Below are 27,626 nucleotides of genomic sequence, written 5' to 3'. Positions count from 1 at the left end.
CAAAACTGACTCGACAGCACCTAACAACAAGTGCAGGAATGTTCCTGTTAAACATCTGGGATGTGTCCCTTACATCTGAGATGTAGTAGGAACCTAAAGAATTAGTTAGCAATTGCCGCGAGGCAGTCCGCCATTGTTAAAATCATGGTAGATGTTAATTCATTCTGTATGTACAGAACCATTTCAAGTTGTTTGGTTATAATCTTAATACACAGTCCTGACAATTCAGGTACAGACTTCCACCACAGAATTAGGAACAGCATGCATTTTAGGTTGGTTTTATGTCTTTTTGGATTCATTTGGTATCTCAATTAAGAAAGTGGTATTTCCCTGCAAGGAAACAAACTTGTCAAGGGCAGGCCCTGACGAGGTGCGTCAGCTTCGGAAAAGCTCCCTTGCTTGAAGAAGCACATCTTTAGATTGTCGTCTGAGCAGCAGGACCTGGTTTCTGCCTTTTGCTGTCTTATCCTGTGGGGCGCAGTCCTCATTACAAGTTCGTGTTGACCTCTCCTCACATTTCAAACCTCGCGAGCTCTGTGCCAACTCTTGTCCTTCAGCGTTTCTGTAGCATTCGGCTCAGAAAATTCCCTTCTGTTTCTTGGCCTTCTCCTCCTTGGTCTCTGGACACCTCCTCCCCATCTGTGCTCGCTCTCCTTTCCCTTCCGTCCTGTCTTATCTGTTTGCTTTCATTAGACTTTGAGTCTTTGCATTCAAGGCGTGACACTGTAGGTGGGGACTGGAAGAGAACGCCCTCTTAACACTGCCTCCCCTTGAGTAACGTGGATTTATTATTTTTCTCTGTGATTTGTGGAACAGCCCATACAGTTGTATATTTTATATAGTCTTTGTTAGTTGCCATTGAGTCAGCCCCAAGTCATGGTGGCCCCATGAACAACAGAACAAAATGCTGCCATTCCTGAGCCATCTTCACCATCGTTGGTGTGCCGAAGCCCATCATTGTGGCAACTGTGTTTTGAGCACCTTCCAGCCTAGGGGGCTGATCTTCCACCACTATGTCAGATAGCGTTCTGCTGTGGTCCGTAGGGTTTTCGCTGGCTAAGTTTTGGAAGTAGATCACCACGCTTTCTTTGTCTTGGTCTGGGAGCTCTGCTGAAACCCGTCCACTACGGGTGACCCTGCTGATATTTGAAATACCATGGTGTAGCTTCCAGCATCACAGCAACATAAAATCACCACAGTATGACGAAGCGACAGACGGGGGTGGTGATATAGTCTGCTTGTATCTGAATACATGATTCTAGTCCTTCAGCTACTCTGCAGTTTTAACCTCTCTTTGTGTTCTCTGTCTTAATGTTTTATTGAAGTGTAACATAGATGCAGAAAAGTGCTTCATATCCTGAGTACACAGCTAGATGAATTTTCACCAGCTGAACTTGCTCATGTAGCCAGCACCCAGATCAAGAAACATGGTCAGCCCCCAGAAGTCCCCCTTCTGCCCCCTGCAGTCACTGCCCCTTCAAGGGGATCTACTACCCCAACTCCTAACAACTAGACTAGTTTTTGTAATCTGTGTGAATAGAATCACACAGTATGAATTCTTTTGTGTCTGGCTTTTTTTGGTCAACATTATGTCTGTGAAATTTATCCATGTGTAGACCAGAACGATGTGTGGTTGGAGGTTGTTCACGCTCAGGGCTGTGCGGAATTCCGTATTCCATGGTGTGACTATACGACCATTTATACATCATTGTACTGTTGGTGGCCATCTCCATAGCTTCCTGCTTTGGGTTATTATGAATAATCCTGCTATACATGTCGTCTGGTGAGCACATGTTTGCGTTTCTCTGGGGCGTGTACCTAGGAATGGGGTTGCTGGGTGGGGGACTATGCGTATGTGGGTCTGAATCTTTTGTGGGATTTATGAATCACAGATGCCTTCTCCCGTTATGTGGCTTGCCCTTTTTCACTCTCTTATTGGTGTCTTTTGATGAAAAGAGGTTCTTAATTTTAGTATATAGCCCCTTTTATCTTAGTTTTTTTTTTTTTTACTTTATGGTTAGACCGTGTCCTACTTAAGACACCTTTGTCTACTTCAAGGTCATGAAGCGGTCCTCCTATGTTTTCTTCTCAAAGCCTTCTTGTTTTACCTTTCACATTGAGATCTATAAACTATTTGGGATTGATTTTTGTGTGGTGGTGTGAGGTAAGTAGACAAGGTTCATTTTATAAAAATATAGACATCCGATTGGCCCAGTGTCATTTATTGAAAAGACTGTCCTGTCCCCGCCAGGCTGTAGTGTCACTATTTTGTTTTTTATTTGCTTATTGCTTGTGTACATAAGAACAGTTGAATTTTGTATATTCACCTTGTTTCCAGTGACCTTCCCAAAGTCACTCATTAATTTTAATAGTTTGATGATTCTTTTAGATTTTCTAGAAGCACAATCATGTCATCTGTGAATAATGACAGTTACATTTTTCCCGTTCCGATTCTGATGCCTTTTGCTTCTTTTCCTCGGGTTGTTGCCCTGGTTTGGACCCCCACTGCAGCAGAGACAGCAGGCCCCTGTGTCTCATTCCTGGCCTCTGGGGAGATGTTTTCATTATTTCATCATTAAGACTTGCTTGCTTAGGCTTTTTTGAAATCGATTATTTTTTATCATATTATGGAAGTTCCCTTCTAATCCCAGTTTGCTGAAAGTTTTTATCATGAATGGGTGTTGAATTTGACAAATGCTTTTTCTGCATGTATTAGGACGATCAAGTGATTGTCTTCTTCTTGGGTTAATGGGCTGATGAATCACATTGATTTCTGGTTGTTTAAGCCCTTTGCATTCCTGGAGTAAGCCCCACCTGGCCGTGCTATGTCACCCTTTATATATATTGCTGCATTTGACTTACCCACGTCTCGTTTAGGATTTTTGCACCTAAGGGTGGCAGTGGGGCTCTAAGTTTCCTTTCTGATAATGTCCTTGGCTGGTGTCCTGGATTGAATTGTGTCCCCTCAAAATATATGTCAGCTTGGCTAGGCCATGTTTCCCAGTATTGTGATTATCCACCATTTTGTCATCTGATGTGATTTTCCTATGTGTTCTAAATCCTATCTCTATTGTTGTTGATGAGATGGGATCGGCGGCAGTTATGTTGATGAGATCTACAAGATTAGATTGTGCCTTGAGCCAAACTCTTTTGAGATAGAGAAGCGAGCAGAGAGACATGGGGGCCTGATAGCACCAAGAAAGCAGTGCCAGGAGCAGAGCCAGTCTACTGGACCTGGAGTTCCTGCGTGGAGAAGCACCTAGACCAGAGAAAGATTGATGACAAGGACCTTCCTGCGGAGTGGACACAGAAAGTCTTCTCCTGGAGCTGACGCCCTGAATTTGGACTTGTAACCTATTAGACTGTGAGAGAATAAATTTCTCTTTGTTAAAGTCATCCACTTGGGTATTTCTGTTACAGGAGCACTAGACGATTAAGACAGCTGGGTTTGTTGTCAAGGTTGCAGTGGTCTCACTGAGAAGTTGAGAAGTCTGTCTACTTCCTTCCTCCCTCCCTCCCTCCCTCCCTCCCTCCCTCCCTCCCTCCCTCCCTCCCTCCCTCCCTCCCTCCCTCCCTCCCTCCCTCCACATCCCTCTCTTCCCCTCCTCTCCCCTCCCCTCCTTTCCTTTTTTCTGTTCTCTGGAAAAGTTCATATAACATTGGGGCTATTTTTGCCCTTAAAAGTTTGGAAGACTTCACTGGTGAAGCCATCTGGGCCTGGACTTTCTTTGTGGGAAGGTTTTTGGTAATGGTTCCCATTTCTTTATTAGATACCAGATTATTCTGATTTTCTAACTCTTCTCTCAGCTTCAGTAAATTGAATTTTTTGAGGAATTTGTCCGAATTTGTAAAATTATTGGCATATATTCGTCAATGGATCCTTTTATTTTCTTTGTGATATTTATAGATCACTCCAGAGAGTGACACCCTTTTCTTATTCCTGGTATTGGTCATTTGCCTTTTCTCCCTTTTTCTTTACCAGTTTTATTGGGATTTATCAATTTCTGTGATTTTTTAAAGACTCAACTTTTGCCTTGGCCTATTTCTCACCATTGCATATTTCCTCCTAATATATTTTATTATGAACATTTCCAAAGATACAGGAAAACTGAAAGAATTGTACCGTAAGCATTCATAGACCCACCACCTAGATCCTGCAGCTGTTAATATTTTGCAGTATTTCTTTCTTCAGTACGGATTCTGTGTATTTCCTATAAACGGAATGATACAATATGGGCCCTTTTGTGTCTAGCTTCTTTCATTCAGCGTCATGTTTTCAAGGCTCGTCGATATGGTAGCATGTATTATGTCAGGACTTTAGTCCCTTTTATGGATAGACCACATTTTGTTCATCCGTTCATCCGGTGGTAGGTAAATGGGTTGTTTCCGCTTCTTGGCTATCAGGAATAGTGCTGCTATCAACATTTGTGCACAGGTTTTTGTGTGGACAAGTTTTCAGTTCTGTTGGGTTAATACCTTTTTGCTATTTTTATTGATGTGTGAGTTTAAGTTTCATTTTAAGTAAGAGAATCTACTTGAATTGACCAAAACAGAAATATGGAAGTTATTATAAGAAAATAGCAAAGACTCATGAGACCCCAAGGAGTCCTGGTGGCACAGTAGTTAAGTGCTTGGCTGCTAACCGACAGGTCGGTGGTTCAAACCCACCCAGCGGCTCCCCGGGAGACAGACCGGGCGATCTGCTCCTGTAAAGATTACAGCCTAGGAAACTGTATGGGGCAGGTCTGCTCTGTCACGTGGGGTCGCTATGAGTCGGAACCACCTCAGTGACACCCAACAACAACAACAACTTGAAACTCCAGCGCAGGAGTTTAGCTGGGCCTCCTGAGAGGGCTGTAACCAGGGACTGGAATCCATTTGGTTTCTGTCTTTCTGTCTGTCTGTCCATCTCCATTCCAAAGCTTCTTTCTGTAACTAAGTCTGCCTGTCTGTCCGTCTGAATGCCCCTTTCTGTGCATCTGCTTCCCTCTCCTTGTTCTCTACAAGCTTGCTTTCCTCCACATGGCAGAGAAGGAAGCTGCTGCCTTGCAGAACTCATGTTTCACGGGCTCCTTCATAAGCAGCGAGTGAGTCTGTCCTCAGCAGAACTCAGCATCCTTGGGGCTCTCATTGCCTCTAGTGGCTGTGCAAAACACATGGCCACCCTATGTGTCACAGAGTAGAACTGCTCCATAGGGTCTTAACAGAAACAGATCACCAGGCCTCTCTTCCATGGTGCTGCTGGGTGGGTTCGAACTGACAACCTTTAGGTCAGTAGCCAAGAGCCAACTGTTTGCAATACCCAGGGACCTTGCATATCCTGGTAGCCTGCTTTTTTTGTTTGTTTGTTTTGCTTTTCATAAATTAGGAGGCTTTTTATAGCTCTTCTTTAAGATTTAAAATACCTTTTATCAGGTAATACAGAGCAGAATTCTAAAACCATCATGGTTTGATTTTGTTCGGTTAACACAGTCTTAATTTTGATAATTTGTTACATTCGTTGTGATTTATTTTTTAATTAATTATTATTATTTTTTTTTTTGGTAGCATGTAGACCAAAGCACTTACTGGTGTTTATCAATCCCTTTGGAGGAAAAGGACAAGGCAAGAGGATCTATGAGAAGAAGGTGGCTCCGTTATTTGCTTTAGCCTCCATCAACACTGAGGTAATCGGTAAGGTATAGCTTCTTTTTATATATATATATATGTATAATTTATTTTATTTTTGTTGTTATTGAGAATATACATTGAAGAACAGACACCAGTTCAACAGTTCCTACACGTACAATTCAGTGACATTGATCACACTCTTCGAGTTGTGCAGCCATTCTCACCCTCCTTTTTTGAGTTGTTCTTCCCCATTAGCATAAACTAAAAAAAAGAAACTGCCCTCTAAATTTCCTATCTAATCTTTCTAGTTACCATTGTCAGTTTTATTCCATATAGATAGATCTTAAAAGAGCACAATGCTCAAGGCAGACATTCTTTACTAGCTAAGCCAAACTATTGTTTGGTTTTAAGAAGAATTCAGGTCATATTTTTTGTTTAAGGTTTAAAGATTATGGTAGGGCAATAGTTTTGGGGATTTATCCAACCTCCATGGCTCTAAAAAGTCTGGAGTCCATAAGAATTTGAAATTCTTTGCTGCATTTTCCCCCTTTTGATTAGGATTTTACTATAGACATTCAGTAATGGTCGCTGGGCACCATCCAGTCCTTCTGGTCTCATGACAAAGGACGCAGTTGTTCATGGAGGCAATTAGCTACACATTCCTTTTCCTCCTCCTATTCCTGACTCTCCTTCTTCCTCTTTTGCTCCAGGTGAATGGAGACCAATTGCTGTACTTTGAATGGCCGCTTGCAAATTATAACTTCTTAAAATAATGTGTAGAAGTAAATTTGAGGTGATTCAAAGATAGTCACTAGGGGAGATTTTTATCTTATAAGATTGTTTTAAACAAAACAGAATGTATTTTTTTTCTTGCTTACAAGAATAGGAAGACTACAAAATAAACAATATAGTCTTTTCTAGCCAAAGGTAAATATTCTTAGCATATAAAGCAGTCAAGAAAACACGAAGAAGATAAAAGGTCAAAGGCCATGGACAGGAACTGAATCTCAGAAATAATTTCACCAGCAAGTGAAATTTAAAGAAACATAGTGTGATAACTGCTTTTTTGTGTGTGAAAATATACACAGCAAAGGATACACTGTTTCAATAAATTCTGCATGTGTGATTCAGTGACATTGTTTACATTTTTCAAGTTTTGAAACTGTTCTCGCTATCCATTTCAAATTTATCCCCCCACCATTAGCGTAAACTCACTGCCCCCTCAGCTTCTCATCTAACCTTTCGCTACGCTGTAGTCAGTATGATCACACATCAGTAAACCTTAGAGCACGATGGTCAAGGCAGACATACTTTACTAATTAGGTTAAACAATTGTTTGGTTCAGGGTCCCTGTTGGTGCACTGGTTAAGTGCTTGGCTGATAACCAAAAGGTTGGTGGTTCAAAACCACTAGCAGCTCTTCGGGAAAAAGATGCAGCCGTCTGCTTCTGTAAAGATTACAGCCTTGGAAACCCTATGGGGCAGTTCCGCTCTGTCCTGTGGGGTCACTATGAGTCAGGATTGACTTGACAGCTGGGTTTTTTTTTTGGTTGTTTGGTTCAAAGCTGACTTCTGGGAAAAGTTGTGGCTTGAGGTTTAAGGTTTAAAAATCATCTCAGGGCAGTAGTTTCAGGAGTTCATCCAGCCTCACTGGCACCGGAAAGTCTGGATTCCACTGAGAATTTGTAATTCTGTTTCAGTTTTTTTCCCCCTTTTGTTCAGGATTCTTCTACAGAATCTTGGATCAAAATGTCACTTATGCCACCCAGAGTTTTCAGTGCAAGTCCTCCTGCATCTGTTGCCGGAAGCTGTGGCAGAGGGCTGTCTTCCTCCCTTTCAGTGTCTTGATGGTTTTGTGTGACCTTCATTAAAGAGCTGCTGGACTGTGTGTGGCAAGGGCCTTAAAAATGAGAGGATTTGGGGCCAGCAGGCCATGTTTTTTAAATCTTTCCTGAGAATATAATGAGATATGCACAAAGTTAATGTACAGCAGTGGCTACTGCCACTTTTTTTAAATTAGCAAAAATTGGAAACAATTTAAATTCCCAAATAGGAGCCATAAAAATGAAGTTGGGGTGAATCTTAGGAACATTATATAGCTCTTGAAAGTGACCTTTAAAAAGAATTTTTATTGATACAAAAAATAGTTATGATGTAATATGGAGAAAACAAGTATACAAAATTATGTGTGCAGTATATTTTTATTAGCAGTAGTATTATATTTTTTAGAGACCAAAGTGTTAAAAAAAAAAAAAAAAACAAAGATGTCACTTTGAAGACTAAGGTGCGCCTGACCCAAGCCATGGTGTTTTCAGTCACCTCGTATGCATGCGAAAGCTGGACGATGAATAAGGAAGACTGAAGAAGAACTGATGCCTTTGAGTTGTGGTGTTGCTGAAGAATATTGAATCTACTGTGGACTGCCAGAAAAATGAACAAATCTGTCTTGGAAGAAGTACAGCCAGGATAGGATGCTCCTTAGAGGCAAGGATGGCGAGACTTTGTCTCACATACTTTGGACATGTGATCAGGAGGGACCAGTCCCTGGAGAAGGACATCATGCTTGGTAGAGTAGACAGTCAGTGAAAAAGAGGAAGACCTTCAACGAGATGGACACAGTGGCTGCAACAATGGGCTCAAGTATAACCATGATTGTGAGGATGGCGCAGGACTGGGCAGTGTTTCATTTTGTTGTACCTGGGGTCGCTATGAGTCCGGACTGACTCGATGGCACCTAACAACACAGCAACAACGTTATTATATTATTTTAGAGACCTGAGTTTATTAGTGGTTACCAGGGGCTGGGGACTCACTGTTGACCGGCACTGAGTTTCTGCTCAGCGTGGTGAAAACATTTGGGAATGGAATGGTGGTGATGGTTACATGAGATGGTGAATTGCACACTGAACTGTACGCTTAAAAATGGTTAAAATCACTTTTTTTTTTTTTAACTATGGGTATAGAGACTATGGACTAACATTTTCTTCGACTTTCTGATATATTCTAAGAATTTTATAACATTTTCCCCTACTTTTTGGTGTATTCTAAAATTTTCAAAATAACTTTTGTGATAAGAAAAAAAATTATAAAATCAAAAAAAAATGATCTTTTTCTAGCAAAATATTACTAAATGCCAGGGTTAAATGCCGAGAGTGTTAGACCTTACTCAGCAGAATATAACCTGAGAGGGGGGTGTTCCGTTGATGGCAGCTGGGTTCCATTCCCGTAAAGGGATTAGGGTAAGATCTGGGAAGGAATTTCTTACAGGAAATCCCCTGATGATGTTTTAGAACCTTATTTTTAAAGAGCTGTTTATTTGCTTTTTATTTTCACTAAGGATTCATAGATCTGAAAATAAGCTGTATGACGTGGTGTTACTTTTTCCACAGTGACTGAACGTGCTAATCATGCCAAAGAGAGTTTATACGAGATGAACATAGATAAATATGACGGGTGAGTAAACTTTCATCCTGACTAACAGATGGCGAAGGAGCCCTGGCAGCACAATGCTTAAGCGCTCGACTGCTAACTGAAAGGTCGGCTGCTAACCAAAAGGTCAGCGGCTTGAACCCACCCAGCAGCTCCACTGGAGAAAGACCGGGTGTCTGCTCCCATAAAGATCACACAGCCTAGAAAACCCTGTGGGACAGTTCGGCTCTGTCATACGTGGTTGCTATGGGTTGGAATCGACTTGATGGCACCTCCCTTTCCTTTATTTTATTTCATTTTACCCTAATTGTAAAAGTAGAACATGCTTGTTGTAGAAAGTATGAAAAAGGCAAAAATGTCCAGAGCCACACATTTTTCACTCCTTGGACATCACTGCTGTTGACCAGCTCTGTGTTCACAATACGTGTTTATATTGCTCTATATTTTTAGGAGTCCCTGAATGCTGCAAATGATCAATGTGCTCAGCTGATAGCCCAAAGGTTGTAGGTTCAAGTCCACCCAGGGGTGCCTCGGAAAAATGGCCTGGCAATCTAATGGCCACTGAAAACCCTGTGGAGCACAGTTCTCCGACATGCACTGGGTCGCCGTGAGTCAGAGTCGACTCGACAGCAGCCAGCAGCTGGTAGTGGTGACAGGAAATAGAAATAATGCTTGTTCTAAAGCTGAGGAGTTGCCACTTTGACAGTTTTGGACTCTGCTTTTTTATTATATTTTAAGAATTTTTCCTTGCCTTTAAAGGTTCCTTCCAAAGTGTTATTTCTAATGCCTGTGTCATGTTCTAGTATATGGGTATAGCGTAATTTATTCATCTGGCTGCTTGTTACTGGGTGCTTAGGATCTTCCCACTGTCTGCTCTTATAACAAAACAGCATTCTTTTCTTGAAAAATTGTACCATGGAGAAAATATATGTAACGAAACATACGCCATCTCAACAGTGTCTACATGTGCGATTCAGTGACGTTGGTGACATTCTTCACGTTGAACCACCGTGCTGGTAAAATCGCATTCTTGCGCACAGATCACCTCTGCAGACATCTTTGTTCTTTTTCAAGCTAAATTCCTGGAGATGGAATTACTCCGTCATGGGGGATTCACATTTTAAAATCTCTGCTGTGTGCTGCCATATTGCTGTCTAGAAAGATTCTGTTAATTTTCATTCTTTCTCGGAATACAGCATCCATTATCTTGCCAACGTATGTGGCATTACCACTTTGAATACTCTGCTAGTTGGACATATGAAAATGCTCGAGCTTTTAAAAAATGTGTTTATTGACTAATTGGATTTCCTCTTTGTATTAATTCTTATTTCCTGGGCCCTTTTTTTTTTTTTTTGTCCTGTTGGTCATAATCTCATTTGTTCTTGTATTCGATAAGTAACAGACAAGCCATACTTACTGTCATATTTTTTGCTGATTTTTTTCCTAGTTTGCTCATTGTGTTTTAATTTTGCTTGTGGTGTTTTTTCAGCCAGTAGAAGTTTTCAGATATATGTATTCAACTATATCCTTTCCTTTCTCAGCTTTTCCTTGTGCTTAGAAATTCATTCATCTTGAGTTTAGTGAAGTATTGCCCTGTAGTTTACTTGCTTTATAATTGCTTGACTTTTTGTTTTTAACTCTTCTGTTCCATCGGGGACTCTGTGAGCAACGTGTTATAAGCTACGATGTGAACATTTTTTTTTAAGTCATTATTCATTTCACAAACATTACCGAGTGTCTGCCGAGCCCAGGCACTGTGCTGGGTGCCAAGGGGGCTGTGGCTATGGTTGTTGTTGTTGTGTGCCTTCGAGTCGATTCTGACTCATAGCGACTTTATAGGACAGAGTAGAACCGCCCCTTAGAGTTTCCTCGGGTGCTGAGGTTAGAAAGGAAATAAAACCAGTCCCTACCCTCAGAATGCTGGTCGGAGGGCCGTTCCTTCCTTTGTCTCAAATGTCAGCGCAGTGCAGGTAGTATTCTTTCAATTACATCACCCCCGATCTTAATCTGAACAGCAGCCATGGCAGCAAATGACGTTATCTTCATCTGCAGCCGGTGAAGGAAGGAGCTGGGTCTTGGTTACCTACCAAGTCTCCTAACCAGTGAGTTGTGACGAAAACGCTCACCTCCAAACACAAGCCCTTTCCCTGGGGGCAGCTGGCTCCTGGCTCACTTGGCAAGTGACAGCCACCGTTTCTGCCAGCCCTTATTCAGAAAATGTGAGATGCTCCATACTTCTTTATAGCAAAAGACAACCCTGGACCCTGTCTTGTTTTTGAATCCGGTTGTCACGTCTCTTTACCAGACTCAGTTGCCGTCGAGTTGGCTCTGACCCTGGCGACTCCGTGTGTTTCAGAGAAGAACTGTGTTAAATAGGGTTTTCAGTGGCTGATTTTTTTGGATGTAGATTGCCAGGCCTTTCTTCCGAGGCACCTCTGGGTGGACTTGAGCTGCCAGCCTTTAGTTAGCAGCTGAGTGCACTAACCATGTGCACCACGTGTCTCTTCAGTCTCCTTGAGTGTGGAACGGCCACTCTGCCTCCTTCTGTGTATTGTGATGACAGTTGTGAGGCGCACTGGCCAGTCATTTTGTAGACTGTCCCTCCGGCTGGGCCGTCTGGTGCTTCCTCGTGACGGGAACCAGGCCAGGCCTGGGGCCACACTAACACGAAAGGCCTGTCGTGTTTTCTGCAGTGCATCTGCCAGAAGGCATGTGATGCCAGCTTGGCCCTTTGCTTGCTGTTTTGTATTTGTCTGCGCCTGCTATGGTGCCAGCTGCTGAGGGCAGGCTGTCTTCTAACCCAGCCCAGTGCCTGCCGCGCAGCCGTGAAAGGCGAGTGAGACCCTAGGGGCAGGGAAAGTACTTTGAAAGCCATGTGGCGATTAGCAACGAGCTGGGAAAGGTCGGGGCCCAGGCCGGGTGTTGGATGAGTGTGGTGGGCAGGAGGTGGTGAGGACTGAGCTGGACAGTGCAGAGGCTGCATGCAGAGAAGGGCGTTTCCAGAGACACTGGGGGTAGAACTGACAGACCTCCACGGCAGGATATTAGTGAAAATGGTGCTGAGGCTTCTGACCCAGGTGAGTGGGAGGGTGATGCTACTGCCTAAGCCAGGAGGCGGGTGTTGAGGCAGGTTTTGCAGGTGGTTGGTACAGAGGTTTAGAGCGTGCCAGCCAGGAGGTGTGGGGTCAGGGCAGCGCAAAGGCCTGACGCCCGCTCTGATGCCCCAGCCCCACCGTGCCATCTGGACGGACCACTTCACCCTTTGTGCCGAGGTTCCTTGTCCACGGGTGTGATCATGGCCGTCTCAGGGCTGAGGAGACGTGGGAATAAGTGATCATGGAGGCTGGGGTTCCCAGAGGGTGAATGCGCCCCCAGGGGACACCTGGCAGTGTGGAGAGTGGGCCTCAGCAGAGGGTCTTGGAAGAAGACGTGGATTTCTTTGGAAGATGTAGACTTAGGAGTCAGCGTTTGGGTGGCTGGGGGCCCGCAGTGGCAGAGGGGCTGCATTCTGGATTCTGTATGGCGCGGCGTTTGAGTGCTCTGATGAAAGAGCCGAGTGGGAAATAGGAGAGAAGGGTCGGAGGTCGCACCCGTGAGAGTGTGTGGTGGGAGCTGGGCGGGAGCCTCATGGAGGGAAGGAAGGACCAACGTGTCACCTGCTGTAGGGTGGCCCCGGTGATCATTTGAGATGTTTTAGAGGGTGCCTGCAGGGTGGGGTTCCTGTGACCTTGGTGCGGGTCATTTAGGGTAGAGGGTGCGGGTGAGCCAGATTCACATCTGTGGGTCGGGGACAGAGGCAAGGACGTGGGCATAGAGGAGAGGCCCTGTCTCTCTGACTTACTTCTTTGTTCACACTGGCTCTGAAGGGAAGGGCAGGCTCATAGGGCCGGGGAGGGCTGGCACCCGGAGAGAGGTGTGCTGTGGATGAGCCTGTGAGAGCGAGCAGTGTGGGCGTGCAAGGGCTCACTTATCCAGCCCCCGCCTCCGCGCAGCCGTGTGCCCCCAGCAGCCTGCACAGCCCGAGCCCCAGTATGTGTGTCAGAGTAGGACGGTGGGCCACCGGGTTCTCAGAGCCTCATTTTTTGGGAAGTAGACCTCCAGGCCTTTCTTCAAAGGCACCTATGGCTAGACTTGAACCTCCAGTCTTTAGGTTTGCACCACCCAGGGACTCCACCTTGTAAGTAAAACGGAATCAAAAGTCCTCTGTGCAGGGCTGCTGGGAGCATTGTCAGCGTGTAAATGACCGTGGGGCCTTCTCACTGGCGTGGAAGCTCTGAAAAGACGGGAGTGAGCGAGTGAGCCAGAGGGAGAAAGGTCACAGGGAGGTGGCCACCCAGCCGAGGCAGCAGAGGACAAGCAGCATAGCTAATGGTTGCTGCAGGCAATGGGACAGCGGGACACCGTTTGGGCTGCAGTGACGGGGGCAGAGCACTAGGAGGGAGGCTGGATGCCGAGTCAGCCTGATCATCACTTGGTGGGACACTGCTGACCCCAAGCGTGGGGTGAGGATGGAGTGTGTTGTCGCTGGAGCGTCTCGCTCATCTTCTCCGGGAGACTGCGCGGTTCTAACGCTGTGCTCCTCCACAGAATCGTCTGTGTCGGCGGGGACGGCACGTTCAGTGAGGTCCTGCATGGCCTGATAGGAAGGACGCAGCAGAATGCCGGCGTGGACCAGAACCACCCCCGCGCCGCCCTGGTCCCCAGCCCTCTCAGGATCGGCATCATCCCCGCGGGTACGGCCCTGTCATCCATCGGGAGTGTCCGTGCAGAAGCAGCCTCAGGGACCCCAGGCAGTGTGTTGCTCTCAGTGTAGTTACTGAGGGTCTCCTGCAGAGACCGCCGAGCCCACAGTCCCTGGGGTGCATGGTTAGCACTCCACTACAAGCCGAAAGGTTGGTGGTTCCAACCCACCAGGTTCCAACCCACAGGCCTGGCACTCTCCTTCCAAAGGGTCCCAGTCTTGAAAACGCTATGGAGCAGTTCTACTCTGCACACACGGGGTCCCTCCATGAGCTGACATCAACTCAACGGCAACTGTGCGGTGCCAACAGTGGGGAAATGCCAGTCTTGGTTTCTCCTTCAGGCCCATGCTTTTATGTAAGTTATGATTTCTTTCAACTATTGTATGCTGTTCTGAGAGATGGTTGGTGATCCACTAACCAGCCCTAGTACGTGTTGGCGAGCAGGATTGTTCCCACCCCACCTAACAACACCCCGGCCTACTTCACGCCCAGCCCTCAGCAGATGGCAGCATCACGCTGGGCACCACCCCTGCCATTTCCAGAAGTACCTGCTGGGGCAGGTGGCTTAGCCTTGGCCCTAACAATGGGCAGTGGGTTTACCTGACAGCCAGCCGTGTGTCCTTGCCAGAGAACTGGCTTGTCCAGCTTTGTGTATGTGCAGGGAGGCGTGGGGGAGCCCTGGTGCTGCAGTGGTTAAGAGCTTGGCTGCTGACCGAAGGTCGGCAGTTTGAGTCCACTGGGCCACTCCTTGGAAACCCTATCAGGCAGTTCTACTCTGTCCTATAGGTTCACTGTGAATCGGAATTGACTTGACGGCAACAGGTTTTAGGGAGGTGCGGGAGGGAGACTGGAACCACGCTGGTTGGCGTTGGTGTGTTTGACATCTTTCTAGGAAGCAGCTCATTCTTGGAAAACTCACGGGGTTAGCTGAGTGAAGGGTGCAGGCTTGTGCCTGGTTAGTCCAGGGCTTTGCAAACAACTCAGCTGGGCCAGGGCCTCCCCTCCATCCAGTGTGTAGTGGCTGGCTGCAGCCAAACGTTCCACACACAGCTTCCGTCCACACCACAAGCTTACCACTGACTTAACCACCCCATTGTGTGGCTTAAGAGTGGGCCCAAGGCCACAGGTCACCCAGAGCGATGGGTGGGGTGGGCTGCCCTGCCCTGCCCTGCCCTGCCCTGCCCTGCCCTGCCCTGCCTGAGGGGTGGCCCTTACCAGGGCTCTCTGCTCCTGAGCCCCTTTTAAATGCATCTGCTCTGCCCCGGTATCACAGTGGTTAAGTGCTCAGCTGCTGACTGAAAGGTGAGCTGTTCAAACCCACCAGCCGCTCCATGAACAGTCTGCTTCCATAAAGATTACGGCCTTGGAAACCCTATGGAGGCAGTTCTACTGTGCCCTACAGGGTCGCTATGACTCAGAGTTGACTCCATGGCAATGAATTTTTTTAGTTTGTTTGTTTCAGTCCCTCCCCCCGCCCCTAGTAACACGCAGTAACGTTGACTTTAGGGAGCCGCCCTTTACATTTAACCCGTTAATGCTCAGTCGTTGACCACGATGGTGCTAGGGTCGGTGATCTCTGGCATGGTGCGTCTTGGAGTTCTCAGCACAGAGACTCGCATCCAAGGGATTGTGTGAGCTTAATGGCTCATGGGTCTGTAACTATGATGATGGTTTTAATGCTGTATCGAAGGAAAATGGTTTATTTGAAACCCTTTCACTTGGCTTTTGGGGAAACAGGTACTTATAGAGAGAGGAGCTTTATTTCACGTCGATTGTAAAGAACACGCTGGGTGAGGTTCCCTTGAGCAGTGACAAGGATAGCCTGGCCGCACACTTTACTGTGAGAAAAACAAAAACACTCAACCCATCTGGTGACACTTGGGGGAGATGGTCCATAGAGAGAAGGCCCCCAGCACCACTTAAACAACAACGCTGTCGTAATTAGATCCAGTCAGTTACAGAGGCCCTGGTGCTGCAAACAGTTAAGCGCTCAACAACTAACCAAAAGGTTAGAGGTTCAAGTCCACCCAGAGGCGCCTCAGAAGACAGGCCTGGCGGCCTGTTTCCAAAAGATCGCAGCCACTGAAAACCCTGTGGAGCAGTTCTGCTCTGCACCCGCGGGATTGCCATGAATCAAGGCCATCTCGATGGCAGCTAACAACAATTATGGTTACTAAGATGTCCAGTCACACGTGTTCCCTGTGGGCCATGCAGTTTCCCTCCTCACCCCACCCCCAAGTTCATACAGGGCCAGATACATGGGTGGGGGATGGGGTGCTACTCTAAACGGGTCCCCTTGTTGGGGAGCAGAAGCGCTATCCACATGGCGGGCAGCTGGGGGTGCCCTGCGTCAGGAGGTGCTCTGACTGACTGACATCTGTCTGCCCCACAGACGGGAGCAGTGTGGAGTGGGGGTGCAATGGATCCCTGAGAGGCTCTGCTGAGGTGTGACGTCCCCTCCGCTGAGTTCAGCTGGGGCAAAGTCTGCCAGAAGCTCTTGGCTTCGAATAACGTTTTCTTTCATTTTCTGATGGCACAAAATTTGTGTCTTTGATTAAATAGGTCCGTAATTGTTGCTCGGGCATCTTACTGTCACGTGGAGTAATCAGGTAGCCGCTCTGGGAGATCATAATAGCAGCTCACCGAACTGGCCAGGGCCCGAGGTGCGGCGGAAGTTGGACATGGCCCTCTTTCCCTGCACATGGACCCCCCTCTGTGCAGCCGCAGTCACCTGTTGACAAGCCACCTCTCGAGCAGCTTCTAAAGGGCAAGACTTGGGCGTTGGGGTCAGCAAGGCTTCGTATTGTTGTGACCATAAATTTTGCGATGATAAAAGAATGATGTAGCAAGGTTGGACATACTTACCTTTCTCCCCCAGGACAGAACCCTGCTTGAAGTCTTTTCATAAGATTTCCGACTTTGCTTTCATGTCTGCTTAATCCAGAGTGACTGGGTTCTACAGGGCCCAGAAATAAAGAGCAGCTCTTGGGTTTATAGGACCTGGTGTTAGCACTCAGTTTTCAGCTGCCCTCACTTATAAAGATGTGGGGGCGGCAAATAGTGCCAAACCATGGTTTTTCTTAGATATCGTTAACTGCATTTCAATAATTAGTCACCTCTATATGATGCTGTCAAGCTGGCGACTCCATGTGCAATGGGACCGGACTGTTGTGTCCACAGGGATCTGTTTCACTGGCTGATTTTTGGAAGTAGGTCACCAAGCCTTTCTTCCTAGTCGACCTTAGTGTAGAAGCCCCATAGAAACCCGTTCAGCGTCCCAGCGACACACAAACCTGCGCTGACAGACGGGCGGCGGCTGTGCTTGGGGTGTTGACCAGGAATTGAACCGGGGTCTCCCACATGGAGGGCGAGAACTCTACCGCTGAACCACCAATGGCTGTACATACATACGTACATGTGCATACATGTTCATGTACATACGTGTTTATAAGGAACCCTCGTGGCACAGTGGTTAAAGCACTCAGCCCCTAAATGAAAGGTCTGCGCTTCAAACCTACCAACAGCTCCTCAGTAGAAAGACCTAATTTGCTCCCATGACGATCATAGCCTGGGAAACCCTATGGGGCAGCTCCGCTCTGTCACGTGGGGTCGCTATGAGTCAGGCTTGACAGCACCTAACAGCAACGTATGTATATGCACATGTATGTATATGTACGTAACAACATATACATATATAAACGTATGCTGTGTAGGCATGTATGTCTATACCTACACAACATGTATGTATACACGTGTATGGGTGTGTACATACATGACAACATATGTATATACATATATGTGTATATAGATACATAACAACGTATGTCTATATACATACATATATGTACACATACACACACGCACACATACATACTGAGAGTGGAGCCTCGGTGGCTCAGTGGTTAAGAGCCCGGCTGTTAACCGAAAGGTTGTCAGTTCAGGTCTACCAGCCACTTAGATAAATGTGTGTATTTATATAGGTCACCAAACAGAAGAGGCTGTCTATCCACTGAGATGAAGTAATGAAGCGTCTTCCATTAAGACCTAAAGCTTGACCAGGCTCTGTTACTCTGAGTTCATAAAGAGCATTTGCAGCCCCACATTGTCTGTTTGGGACCATGAACTTGGAGGCTTCATCAGTGTCCCCCATGAGGGAGACCTGCAGATGAGGGCGGCGTGTTCCGTGCTCTTCCCTGGTGGACCTTGTTGTTGTCGCTAGGTGCCATCGAGTCAGTTCCGACACATAGCGACACTCTGTACGACAGTACGGGACACTGCCCGGTCCTCACAATCGTTGTTCTACTTGAGCCTGTTGTTGCAGCCGCCGTGTCAGTCCATCTCTTGAGGGTCTTCTTCTCAGTCAGTCCATCTCCTTGAGGGTCTTCCTCTCGGTCTATGAGAACTTGGACCTTAGTCTATGCGGCTTATGTGTGTAGCAATATCAGGCAACTCCAGAGGTTGTCACACAGTTTGTTCTTGGGAAATCTAGCCTAGTGCTGCTGGACTGCTGAGCAGGTCACCCAGGGCCGATTAATAACTCAGATTCCTGAGCCCATTCCAGCCCTCTTGAGTCTGAATGTGTAGGGTTGGGGACCCAGGGCCTCTCTGTGACACTTGGGGTGGGGACCCCAGGCCTCTCTGTGCCCACTCAGATTGGGGACCCCGGGCCTCTCTGTGCCCACTTGGGGCTGGGACCAGTGACCTCCACGATGACCCAGCTGAAACCAAGACAAGACGAGGTGGCCCAGTCCAGTGCAGTCACATCACAGCCGTCCAGGCAGGAGCTCAGTGCTGCTCTGAGTGGTTTGTGGGCTAGTGACTCATACCCTCCTCCCCCAGCACTTTGAGGTCACCCCATGGCCACCCCTACCTTACAGATGAGGGAGTGGCCATGAGGAGGCAAAGTCTCGACCAGGTGTGTGCACTCGGTGGCCAGGTGTGTGCGCTTGGTGGCCAGGTGCGTGTGCTTGGCGACCAGGTGTGTGTGCTTGGAGGCCAGGTATGTGTGCCCGGCGGCCAGGTGTGTGTGCACAGTGGTCAGTGAGGCTCAGGGTGGGATCCGCCTGTCCTTCCACACTGTGTCAGGTGGCGGGGGCAGCTGCAGACTGGGCTGGGCCCCGTCCCTGGCCTCTTACTGCACAGGTGCAGAAACAAGATGACGTTGCAGTGAAGCACGGTGCTATTGCTTTAAGTCTTGTCTCAGTATGAACACGTGCTGTTTTTTCTGTGACCTTCTCATGTCCCCCTTGCTTGACGTACACTTTCCTCCTGGTGAGGACTCTGTGTCTGCTTTCGCTCTTGTGATCTGGGCCATGAAGCAAACACTGTTGTCCAGGGGCCACTGAAGACACCTGTGTGGAAGAACTGGGAGAGGGGCCATCAATGTCACCTGTGTGAGGAGCTGGGGAGGGGCCATGACATCACCTGTGTGAGGAGCTGGGGAGGGGCCACGAGGTCACCTGTGTGATAGCTGGGTGAGGAATCACCTGTGTAAACAGACCACAGAGGTCACCTGTGTAGACGGACCATAGACATCACCTCTCCGGGCAGAGCACAGGAAGGTGGGGAGCCCGAGATGGCAGACACGGGAGCCCCGTGTTCTAAGATGCAGCTCAGGAGCAGTCTCAATGCCCGCAGAGGCGTGTGGTCCTATAAGTACCTCGTTGATATCGTTACAAGTTCAGTCTCGTATTTGTCATGAGTCAGTCTCCGTATTTGCACTTTGTAGACACAGGACACGTCCTGCTTATTCCTCTTATTTACTCCAGGACGTGGAAGGAAAGGCAGAGCATACTGCAGGCTGGGTTGATAATTAGGATGTGTTAAGGACCTCGCTTTGCCTTTGTAGGGTCCACAGACTGTGTGTGCTACTCGACGGTCGGGACCAACGATGCGGAGACATCAGCCCTGCACATCGTCATCGGTAGGCACCTGTCTCACGTTCTCGGCAGACCTTTGCTGGCTGCGATGGATGCCAGAGCAGCCCGATTCCTTGCTGCCCATCCTGCCCAGCTGCCCCTTGGCAAGGTCTCCTCCAAGGTCTTTCCTGGGCTGACCCCTCTTCCCAACTTCAGCTCCCCCGGCCAAGATTCTGTCCAGTCCTATTTCCCACAGCTGTCAGAGGAAGCTTTAACAGTGTAAACCCCCTCACACACACCCCCGACCGGTACACTGCTAGCCACAGGGGCCAGGGTCCACGGCACACCTCTCCGCCCAGCACCCTGTGGGCCAGGGTCCACAGCACACCTCTTCCCGGCAGCCTATGGATCAGGGTCTGAAGCACACCTTTCCCAGCACCCTGTGGGCCAGAGTCCACAGCACACCTCTTCCCAGCAGCCTGTGGGCCAGGGACTGAAACACACCTCTTCCCAGCACCCTGTGGGTCAGGGTCCACAGCACACCTCTTTCCAGCACCCTGTGGGCCAGGGTCTGTAGCACACCTCTGCCCAGCACCCTACAGGACAGGGTCTGTAGCACACCTCTGCCCAGCACCCTGTGGGCCTGGGTCTGCAGCACACCTCTGCCTAGCACCCTAGTGGCTGCAGGCACCAGGGTCCATGGCACGTCCCCGACCAACACACCGGAGGCCACAGGGGCTGGAGCCCACTGTTCCTTCTGGCCTCTCATGTCCTCAGACAGGTCTCGGTGCTCTGTGCTGCCCCTTCCCTCCCTTCTTCTGCATGGGCACACTGCTAAATCGTTTGGGGGGTCTCAGCTGAAATGTCACCTTGTTGGATGCCACCCCGTTTTGCCCCTGCACCCTCTGTCCCATTCTCATCCTGCGATACCTTCTTCATGGAATCTGTCACTGTCTGAAACTGTTTTACCCATTTTGCATTTGTCTTCGCCCTCACTGCCCCCAGCACGCACACGCTGGCCGAGGGCAGCACGCCAGTCACCGGCCGACTCCCGACAGGCCCGGCAGAGCAGACTCAATTCATGTCTGCAGACGGATGAGTGCAGGAGTGAACTGGCAGCTGCTGCAGTCGACCAGCTGTCCACACACTGAGCCTGCTCTCAGCTCTTTGCAGAGAGCTTGGAAGATTTGCAGAGCTGTTTAGCCCTCTGTCAACAGTCTCACACAAAGGGCCTGCTTTGAGCCCTGGACGCAAGGGGGAGCGGTGGCTCCCTGAAGCCTCTCCCATCTCACTGAGGCGCCCGTTTGGCAAGGGCTGTGCTTCTAGCTTCCTTTCCTGCCCCTGCCCCGATAAGTATTACTCCGCACACTAGAAGTAACATAAATATTATATTTAAAAATAATACCTTCCTTATTTTGTATTTTAAAATGCCATGTGCCTTCCTTAGTCAGTGGCAGGCAGCAGTCCTCGTGGTGACAACGGACAGTTTTGTTCTCACTTTCCCAAGCCCGTCTTTGCCATCAGGGAGATTTCGTCATTGAAAAGCAGACCCAGTACCACAGTGCCCCGAGAGAAGTGGGCCACTACACTGAATACATTCTGTTCATTTTACGTTTTATTTAATTAACTCCTCTGTTTGCAGAGGAGCCCCTGGGTGGTGCAAAGGGTTAAGCACTTGGCTGCTAACCAAAAGTTTCAAAGTTCAAGCCCCCCCAGAGGCACCTCGGAAGAAAGACCTGGCAATCCACTTCTGAAAAACCAGCCATTAAAAGCCCTACGGAGCGCAGTTCTCACTGACACACGTGGGGTCGCCAGGAGTCACAGTCGACTCGACGGCAACAAGTCGGTTCTGTTTGGGAAGTCCCGTCGAAGGCGACAGGGCGGCCGCAGTCTGATGGGAAGGGTGCGGCCTGGGGTCGATGTGCCAGCTCACGGTGGGCACCCCTCCCCGCAGGAGACTCGCTGTCCATGGACGTGTCTGCCGTACACCACAACAGCACGCTGCTGCGCTACTCCGTGTCCCTGCTGGGCTACGGCTTCTACGGGGACATCATAAAGGACAGCGAGAAGAAGCGGTGGATGGGCCTCGTCAGATACGACTTCTCAGGTAACTCCCAGCCGTCCACGCAGCTGCAGACCTGCCACGTGCTGGTGGCAGACCGGGTGCCTTTACCTTTACCCACCTCACGTGATGTAACCTACAAAACCACTGTCCCTGGTTTACAGCTAGGAACCCGAGCGCCTGGTCTTCCTGTGTCCAGAGAGCGGTGACAGTGGGTCTGAGCCTGTGTCCAGAGAGCGGTGACGATGGGCCAGAGCCCGTATCTAGGGAGCGGTGATGTCAGGTCTGAGCCTGTGTCCAGAGAGCGGTGACAATGGGCCAGAGCCCATATCTAGAGAGCAGTGACATCAGGTCTGAGCCTGTATCCAGAGAGCGGTGACCTCGGGTCTGAGCCTGTGTCCAGAGAGCGGTGACCTCGGGTCTGAGCCTGTGTCCAGAGAGCGGTGACCTTGGGTCTGAGCCTGTGTCCAGAGAGCGGTGTGTATCTGAGCCTGGACTCTGGGGTCCATGTTCCATGCCCCGGATCCAGACTAGGTAAATTTGATAGAAAACATTGAGTTCTCTGTTGGAGGTCATAGACTGATTGAGATCCAGAGAGATCCCAGCGTCCATTTTCACGTCCATAAGGTGGGTCACAGCCAGCTGTCCTGGACTGTGGAAGTGGAAGTTTTGATAGAAAAAAATAAAGCAGTAAGCATAGTAAGGACATGCTTATGGGTTGAGCGTATTCATCAAAATAGCAGGAGCGGTCACTGTTGAGAAGTTCAGACTTAGACATCTGCCCGTAGCCAACTGCACTGCTGTTCAAGCACAAGCTGCCTTGTTGGCTTTATAGATCAGCTAGCCATCATTCCTTCGCTCAGCCACTCATGTGTTCATTCATGTATCTGTGGAGAACCTGCTGTGTACCTGCCCTGGTTCCCTGTGGGCAGAGTGGGCAGGAAGCCCTGCTGGCCTGGTGCTTACGCCCCAGCGGTAGGCAGATGAGTGTCGGCCCACTTGTCACCACTATGGGGACGGTACCTGATGGGTGGGGCCTGGGCACCAGGCGGAGGATGGAAGGTCTTGGAATATTGGGGGTCAGATCAGGGCGGGCCTGATGGCAGAGGGCCTTTCTCTCCCTCCCCTGTCTCTGGGACGGCCCAGATGTCTTAGACCATGGAGGCCGCCCATGCAGTGCTTGGGGCCAGTGGCATTGTGCACAGACATGGTGGCCATTGAGGGCACTGCAGCCCCAGCCTCAGAAGTGGCGGGGTCACAGCTTGGTCCCCAGTGTGGCCCCAGGCCCTCAGGCGCCCCCCCTCGTGCCTCCGCCCACTTTCTGTGTCCAACTTGGCTGCTTTCTCAGAACAGTTGGTCAGATTCCCAGCAAACATGTTGGGGTCAGTGTGCCCCTGGGACGACTTTGCCTTAGCCGTGTGGGGGCACACAGGCGTGACATCCTGGTGGCACAGTGCACAGTCCACCACAGCTGGCCGGGGGGCCGTCTGCAGCCTTCCAGATGGTACTGGACTGCTGACCTGAGTCCTTCTAGATGCTCCACGGGTCACGGATGGCCTTGGCCAGGCCAAGCACAGCGGACGCTGGGGACTTTGCTGACAGTCTGGAAGGGGCAGAGATGATGTCTTCTTCAGAGTAGGGAGGCGTGGGGGTCCTCGCTGGACACCAGCACCTGTCTGCAGGCAGAGGCCAGTGAAGGTTCCTGGAGGCAAAGACGTCCACTTGAAAGCAGCCTGGGACAAGGTCCCCAGCATGGCTGGGTCTCTCTCTGCTTCTGCCAATGGGTCTCAGGACGTGGGGGCCCGAGTCTCCAAGCCCACATGGATACCGTGCCTTCTGAAAACAGGAAGCTGGGGTGTTTGTCCTTCAGCCCCTCGGTGTTCTGTAGACAGATTCACGGTGTTTCTGAAGGTGGTGGTCACGGTGTCATAACCACTTACTGACCCTGTGGACGTTTTTATCCACCACGCCCTGTCCCCAGGTTTAAAGACCTTTCTGTCCCATCACTACTATGAAGGAATGGTCTCTTTCCTCCCAGCCCAGCACACCGTGGGCTCTCCGAGGGACAGGAAACCCTGCCGGGCAGGGTAAGCACTTTTCCTACTTGTTTCTATGGCAGGTGACGTGGCTTAAAGCAGGGCTGGGTGGTGTTTCTGTTACAAGGGTGAGCACAGGAAGTGTCTTCTGAATGTGGGCACCTCAGGTGTGTGCAGGGCCCCACGAGTCACAGAGAGTCTCACCCCAGCCCTGCACTGTGGGCAGGACAGCATGGTCCCCGTCCACGGGTAAGGACACGACGGAGGCAATGGGAGGCCAGGCCATACTTCTCCCACTGGGTGAGGGCTCCATCCACACATCTGCTCCTGGGGGACGGTCTTTTGCACACTTTTGGGGTCTGATGGACAGGAACGCATGTGAGAGATGAGGAAAGACAAACTCTCCCTGTTCACCATGACTCACAGATACCACGTGGGGCAGGACTGGGTGGAGCCTGGGTTTTTGGTGGGAAATGCATGTGGAGCCTTCTGGCCTCACCCCCACCTGGGAGCCATTCCTGTGCCATGTGAACCCCACGCCCAGTCAGACAAATCAGCAGGATTGCTGGTGGGCCCCTGAATGCAGGCCAGAGGTAGCTGCCTAGGGAGGAGGGCACAAAGGGGAACCAGCGGGCCCCCGTCCCAGGTGAGGGGGAGGCCCTGGCCCACCACCAGGCCAGCAGTCCAGCTGCAGGCGCCCCAGGTCCCCAGGAGTACCTCCGACCACTGGGTGAGCAGCCGTGCGAGCAGTTGAAGGTCGGGGGTCGGGGGTCGGGGCAGGCAGTGGGCTCTCCCTGCCCAGCAAGCCCTTCCACAGAAGCCCTTTCACCAGCCGAGGCCACCACCCAGGAACCGGCACAATACCACCCAAGGGCATGGGCTGTCCACCGCAGACCGTGAAGAGTCAGCCCCAGCTGCAGACGTCATGTGCACAGACACAGCCGTTCTCTAGTGAATCCCCCCTCGCCCCCTAATACATGTGGTAACGTGATTAGCTTAAAGGAGAACCTTAGCTCAATTTTATAACCAGTTGTCCCGAGGCCGTGGCGTCACATTGGCAACAGCGAAGCCTCTCTCTGATAATCCTGCTCTGCAGAGTAGAGTGGATCAAACCCCGCAAACCTGCCCTTTAAATCATTCAGGGAGCCCTGGCTGTGCAGTGGTTAAGCACTGGGCTGCTAACCGAAAGGTCAGTGGTTCGAGCCCACCAGCTGCTCCTCAAGAGAAAGACGTGGCAGTATGCGTCCATAAAGATTTACAGCCTTGGAAACCCTGTGGGGCAATTCTCCTTTGTCCTATAGGGTCACCATGAATCAGAATCGACTCCAAAGCACAGGTTTAGTTTTTATAGGTTTAAGTCATTCCGACTTAGGACCTCCTTCCCCCGAGCCCCTTCCTTCCTTCCTTCCTTTCAGTGGAGGGTTTGAGGCCGTACAGTCAGAATACTGAGAGGCAGTTGCCATGAGTCTGGTTATTGATGGGCCACTTTGCAGGGCCAGTGCTTGTCCTTTCTGACACCGTGTGAGCCCGGTGGTACCTGAGACCAAAAGATATTCTAGGCCAGTGGACCAGGCAGTGTTTCGTTCTGTTGTACACAGGGTCACTGTGAGTCGGAACCAACTCAGCAGCACCTAACAACCACAGTGGCAGTGTCCTAAGCTGGCTCTTCAGCGTTTGTTATCTGAAAGTAAATGAACTCTTACCCACCTGGAGTCCCCCGGTGGACTCTGCACTTTAGCCGTTGATCCCAGCTGGCGCTGTGCCGACTCCAGGCCTGGGTGCAAAGGGCCGTGTAGAGGGTGGAGCGTGTGCTGTGGTTTTTGCTGTTCACGATGTTTGTACATCTTAGAGGAGTGGGGGCAACAGGTAAGCACTCAGCTGCTAACCCAAAGGTTGGTGGTTCAAACCCACCTGGCAGCGCTGTGGAAGAGAGGCCTGGCAACCTGCTTCCGTAAAGATCACACCCTAGAAAACCCTACAGGGCAGTTCTGCTCTGCCACGTGGTGTCGCGATGAGTCGGACTCGACTCGACAGCACCCAACAACAGCAATAAATTTTAGAGACGAACACGTCGATGAGTAATTTTTTAAAAGTAGATCTACTTTTGAAAATTCAAATTAGTATGTACAAGAAATATATCCAGTGAAGCCTTTGAAATGGAGCCGTTTATTACATGAAAAGAGCCGGGATATTTTTCTGTGTGCCAGAGACAGGTATTTCACTGTTACATACAGGTGTTAAAGAAAAGCTCGTTGTTCTTGTCTTTCAGATGCTTTGTTTGCAGGCAGAGCAAGCAGCAGCTCGAAGAAGAGCAGAAAAAATCACTGTATGGCTTAGAAAACACTGGTAATTTCTATCCGACAGTCTCCAGGCTATAATCATGTGTTCTAGAATTTTTTTTAACTTTCTGCCGTCGCTCAGCACACTGGCTTGTCTCCCTGAGGTCTTGTCTTTTTCATTTTTCTGTGTCTCCTTGCATATCGGTTTTCTCTTTGGCTTCAGGCAGCAGCAAATTGCTGTCGTTGACCAGACCTTTGGGGACAATAGATTTTGTAGAAACTTCCACATACGCCATCTTCCTCTGAGTCGCTGTTGTAACACCAAGCCAGGGCCCCTGTTTCCTTATCCTCTAGAATAGGACCATAAACTTTTCCCGTTAAGGTCCAGGTAGTCTGTGTTTTAGACTTGTGGGTTATGTGGTCTCTGCCGCGGCCGCTCCACTCTGCCACTGTGGAGTGAAAGCAGCCACAGAAAATACGTCAGGGAGAGGACCAGGCTACATACCAAGAAAACTATATTTCTAGACACTGAAAGTTGAATTGCACGTAATTTGTACATGGCACAAAGTATTCTTTTGACTTTTTCCAACGATTTAAACATGTGAAATTGTTTCTCAGCTCATAAAAAAAAAAAAGGCCACACAAAATCAGGTGACTGGCCAGGTTTGGTCTGTGGGCCATAGTTTGCCAACTCCTGTTCCAAGCCGTTGTCCATAAGGCCATTGTGCCTTTGCAGGGAGCAAGCCCTTGGGCACAGCAGTCAGGTCAGCTTCCTGGGCAGGTGGGCAGTCTTCAGGTGGGTGCTGTTGGTGTTGATGATGAGGAGTCCGTAGCATGAACTCCTAATGGTGTGGTCCAGTGACCCCTGAGGTGCCCAGACCAGAGCGGGGCTCAGAGGTGATTTGATCCCAGCTCCTGTCAGGATGAGAACACTGATCCTGCACCCATGTCCTGCATCATGTGACGTCTGCCCTGCTCTTTCTGCTTCAGAGGAGGTGGAGGAGTGGAAGGTGGTCTGTGGGAAGTTTTTGGCCATCAACGCCACCAACATGTCCTGCGCCTGTCCCCGGAGCCCCAGAGGCCTCTCCCCGGCTGCCCACTTGGGGGATGGGTCTTCCGACCTCATCCTCATCCGGAAGTGCTCCAGGTTCAATTTCCTGAGATTCCTGGTCAGGCACACCAACCAGTACGACCAGGTGAGTGGAGGTGGCTTTTCTGTGTGACCTGTGGCGTCAAGCGATCACATTGAGGTAATGTGATTTACAGAGGGCGTTGTCCTTAGCTGCCGAGAGCTGACCCTGCTGAAGCCTCTCCACCACGGGCACCCCTGCTAGTGTTTGATGTACCGGCGGCACAGTTTCCAGCATCACAAACCGACAGACCAGTGGCGGTTATGGAGAGTAGAAATCCATTATTTAATTCAAAGGAAGGAAAAACAGATTTTGTTTGTTTGTTTGTTTGCTTTTCACTGATTTCTAAACTCTTAGTGACAGTTGCTCCTTGTAGAATGTCACATAAAAATATAGACCTTCCATGGCAGAAGCAGCGAGGCCTGAGGGTTCACATGCATCTTCCCACCTGGTGTTTCCCTTCCTGCTTAAAAGCTGAACG

General features: G+C 49.4%; 1 protein-coding gene across 1 annotated transcript in view; it reads left to right on the top strand.

Moving 5' to 3' along the window:
* The window catches only part of CERK (ceramide kinase), a 68,731-nt gene that overhangs the window by 34,083 nt on the left and 7,022 nt on the right, over window positions 1–27,626 (top strand). Inside the window, exons 4-11 of the mRNA XM_049884680.1 lie at window positions 5,548–5,673; window positions 8,999–9,062; window positions 13,626–13,771; window positions 19,629–19,703; window positions 21,593–21,745; window positions 23,682–23,787; window positions 26,006–26,082; window positions 27,006–27,211. Of these exons, the coding sequence (XP_049740637.1) occupies window positions 5,548–5,673; window positions 8,999–9,062; window positions 13,626–13,771; window positions 19,629–19,703; window positions 21,593–21,745; window positions 23,682–23,787; window positions 26,006–26,082; window positions 27,006–27,211 (953 nt within the window). The remainder of the gene's footprint in view (window positions 1–5,547; window positions 5,674–8,998; window positions 9,063–13,625; window positions 13,772–19,628; window positions 19,704–21,592; window positions 21,746–23,681; window positions 23,788–26,005; window positions 26,083–27,005; window positions 27,212–27,626) is intronic.

The sequence above is a fragment of the Elephas maximus genome, chromosome 4 (genome assembly GCF_024166365.1).
Source record: "Elephas maximus indicus isolate mEleMax1 chromosome 4, mEleMax1 primary haplotype, whole genome shotgun sequence".
NCBI classification, from domain to species: domain Eukaryota; kingdom Metazoa; phylum Chordata; class Mammalia; order Proboscidea; family Elephantidae; genus Elephas; species Elephas maximus.
Note: the sequence above shows the minus strand (reverse complement) of the source record. Positions and strands in the feature narration are given on the sequence as shown.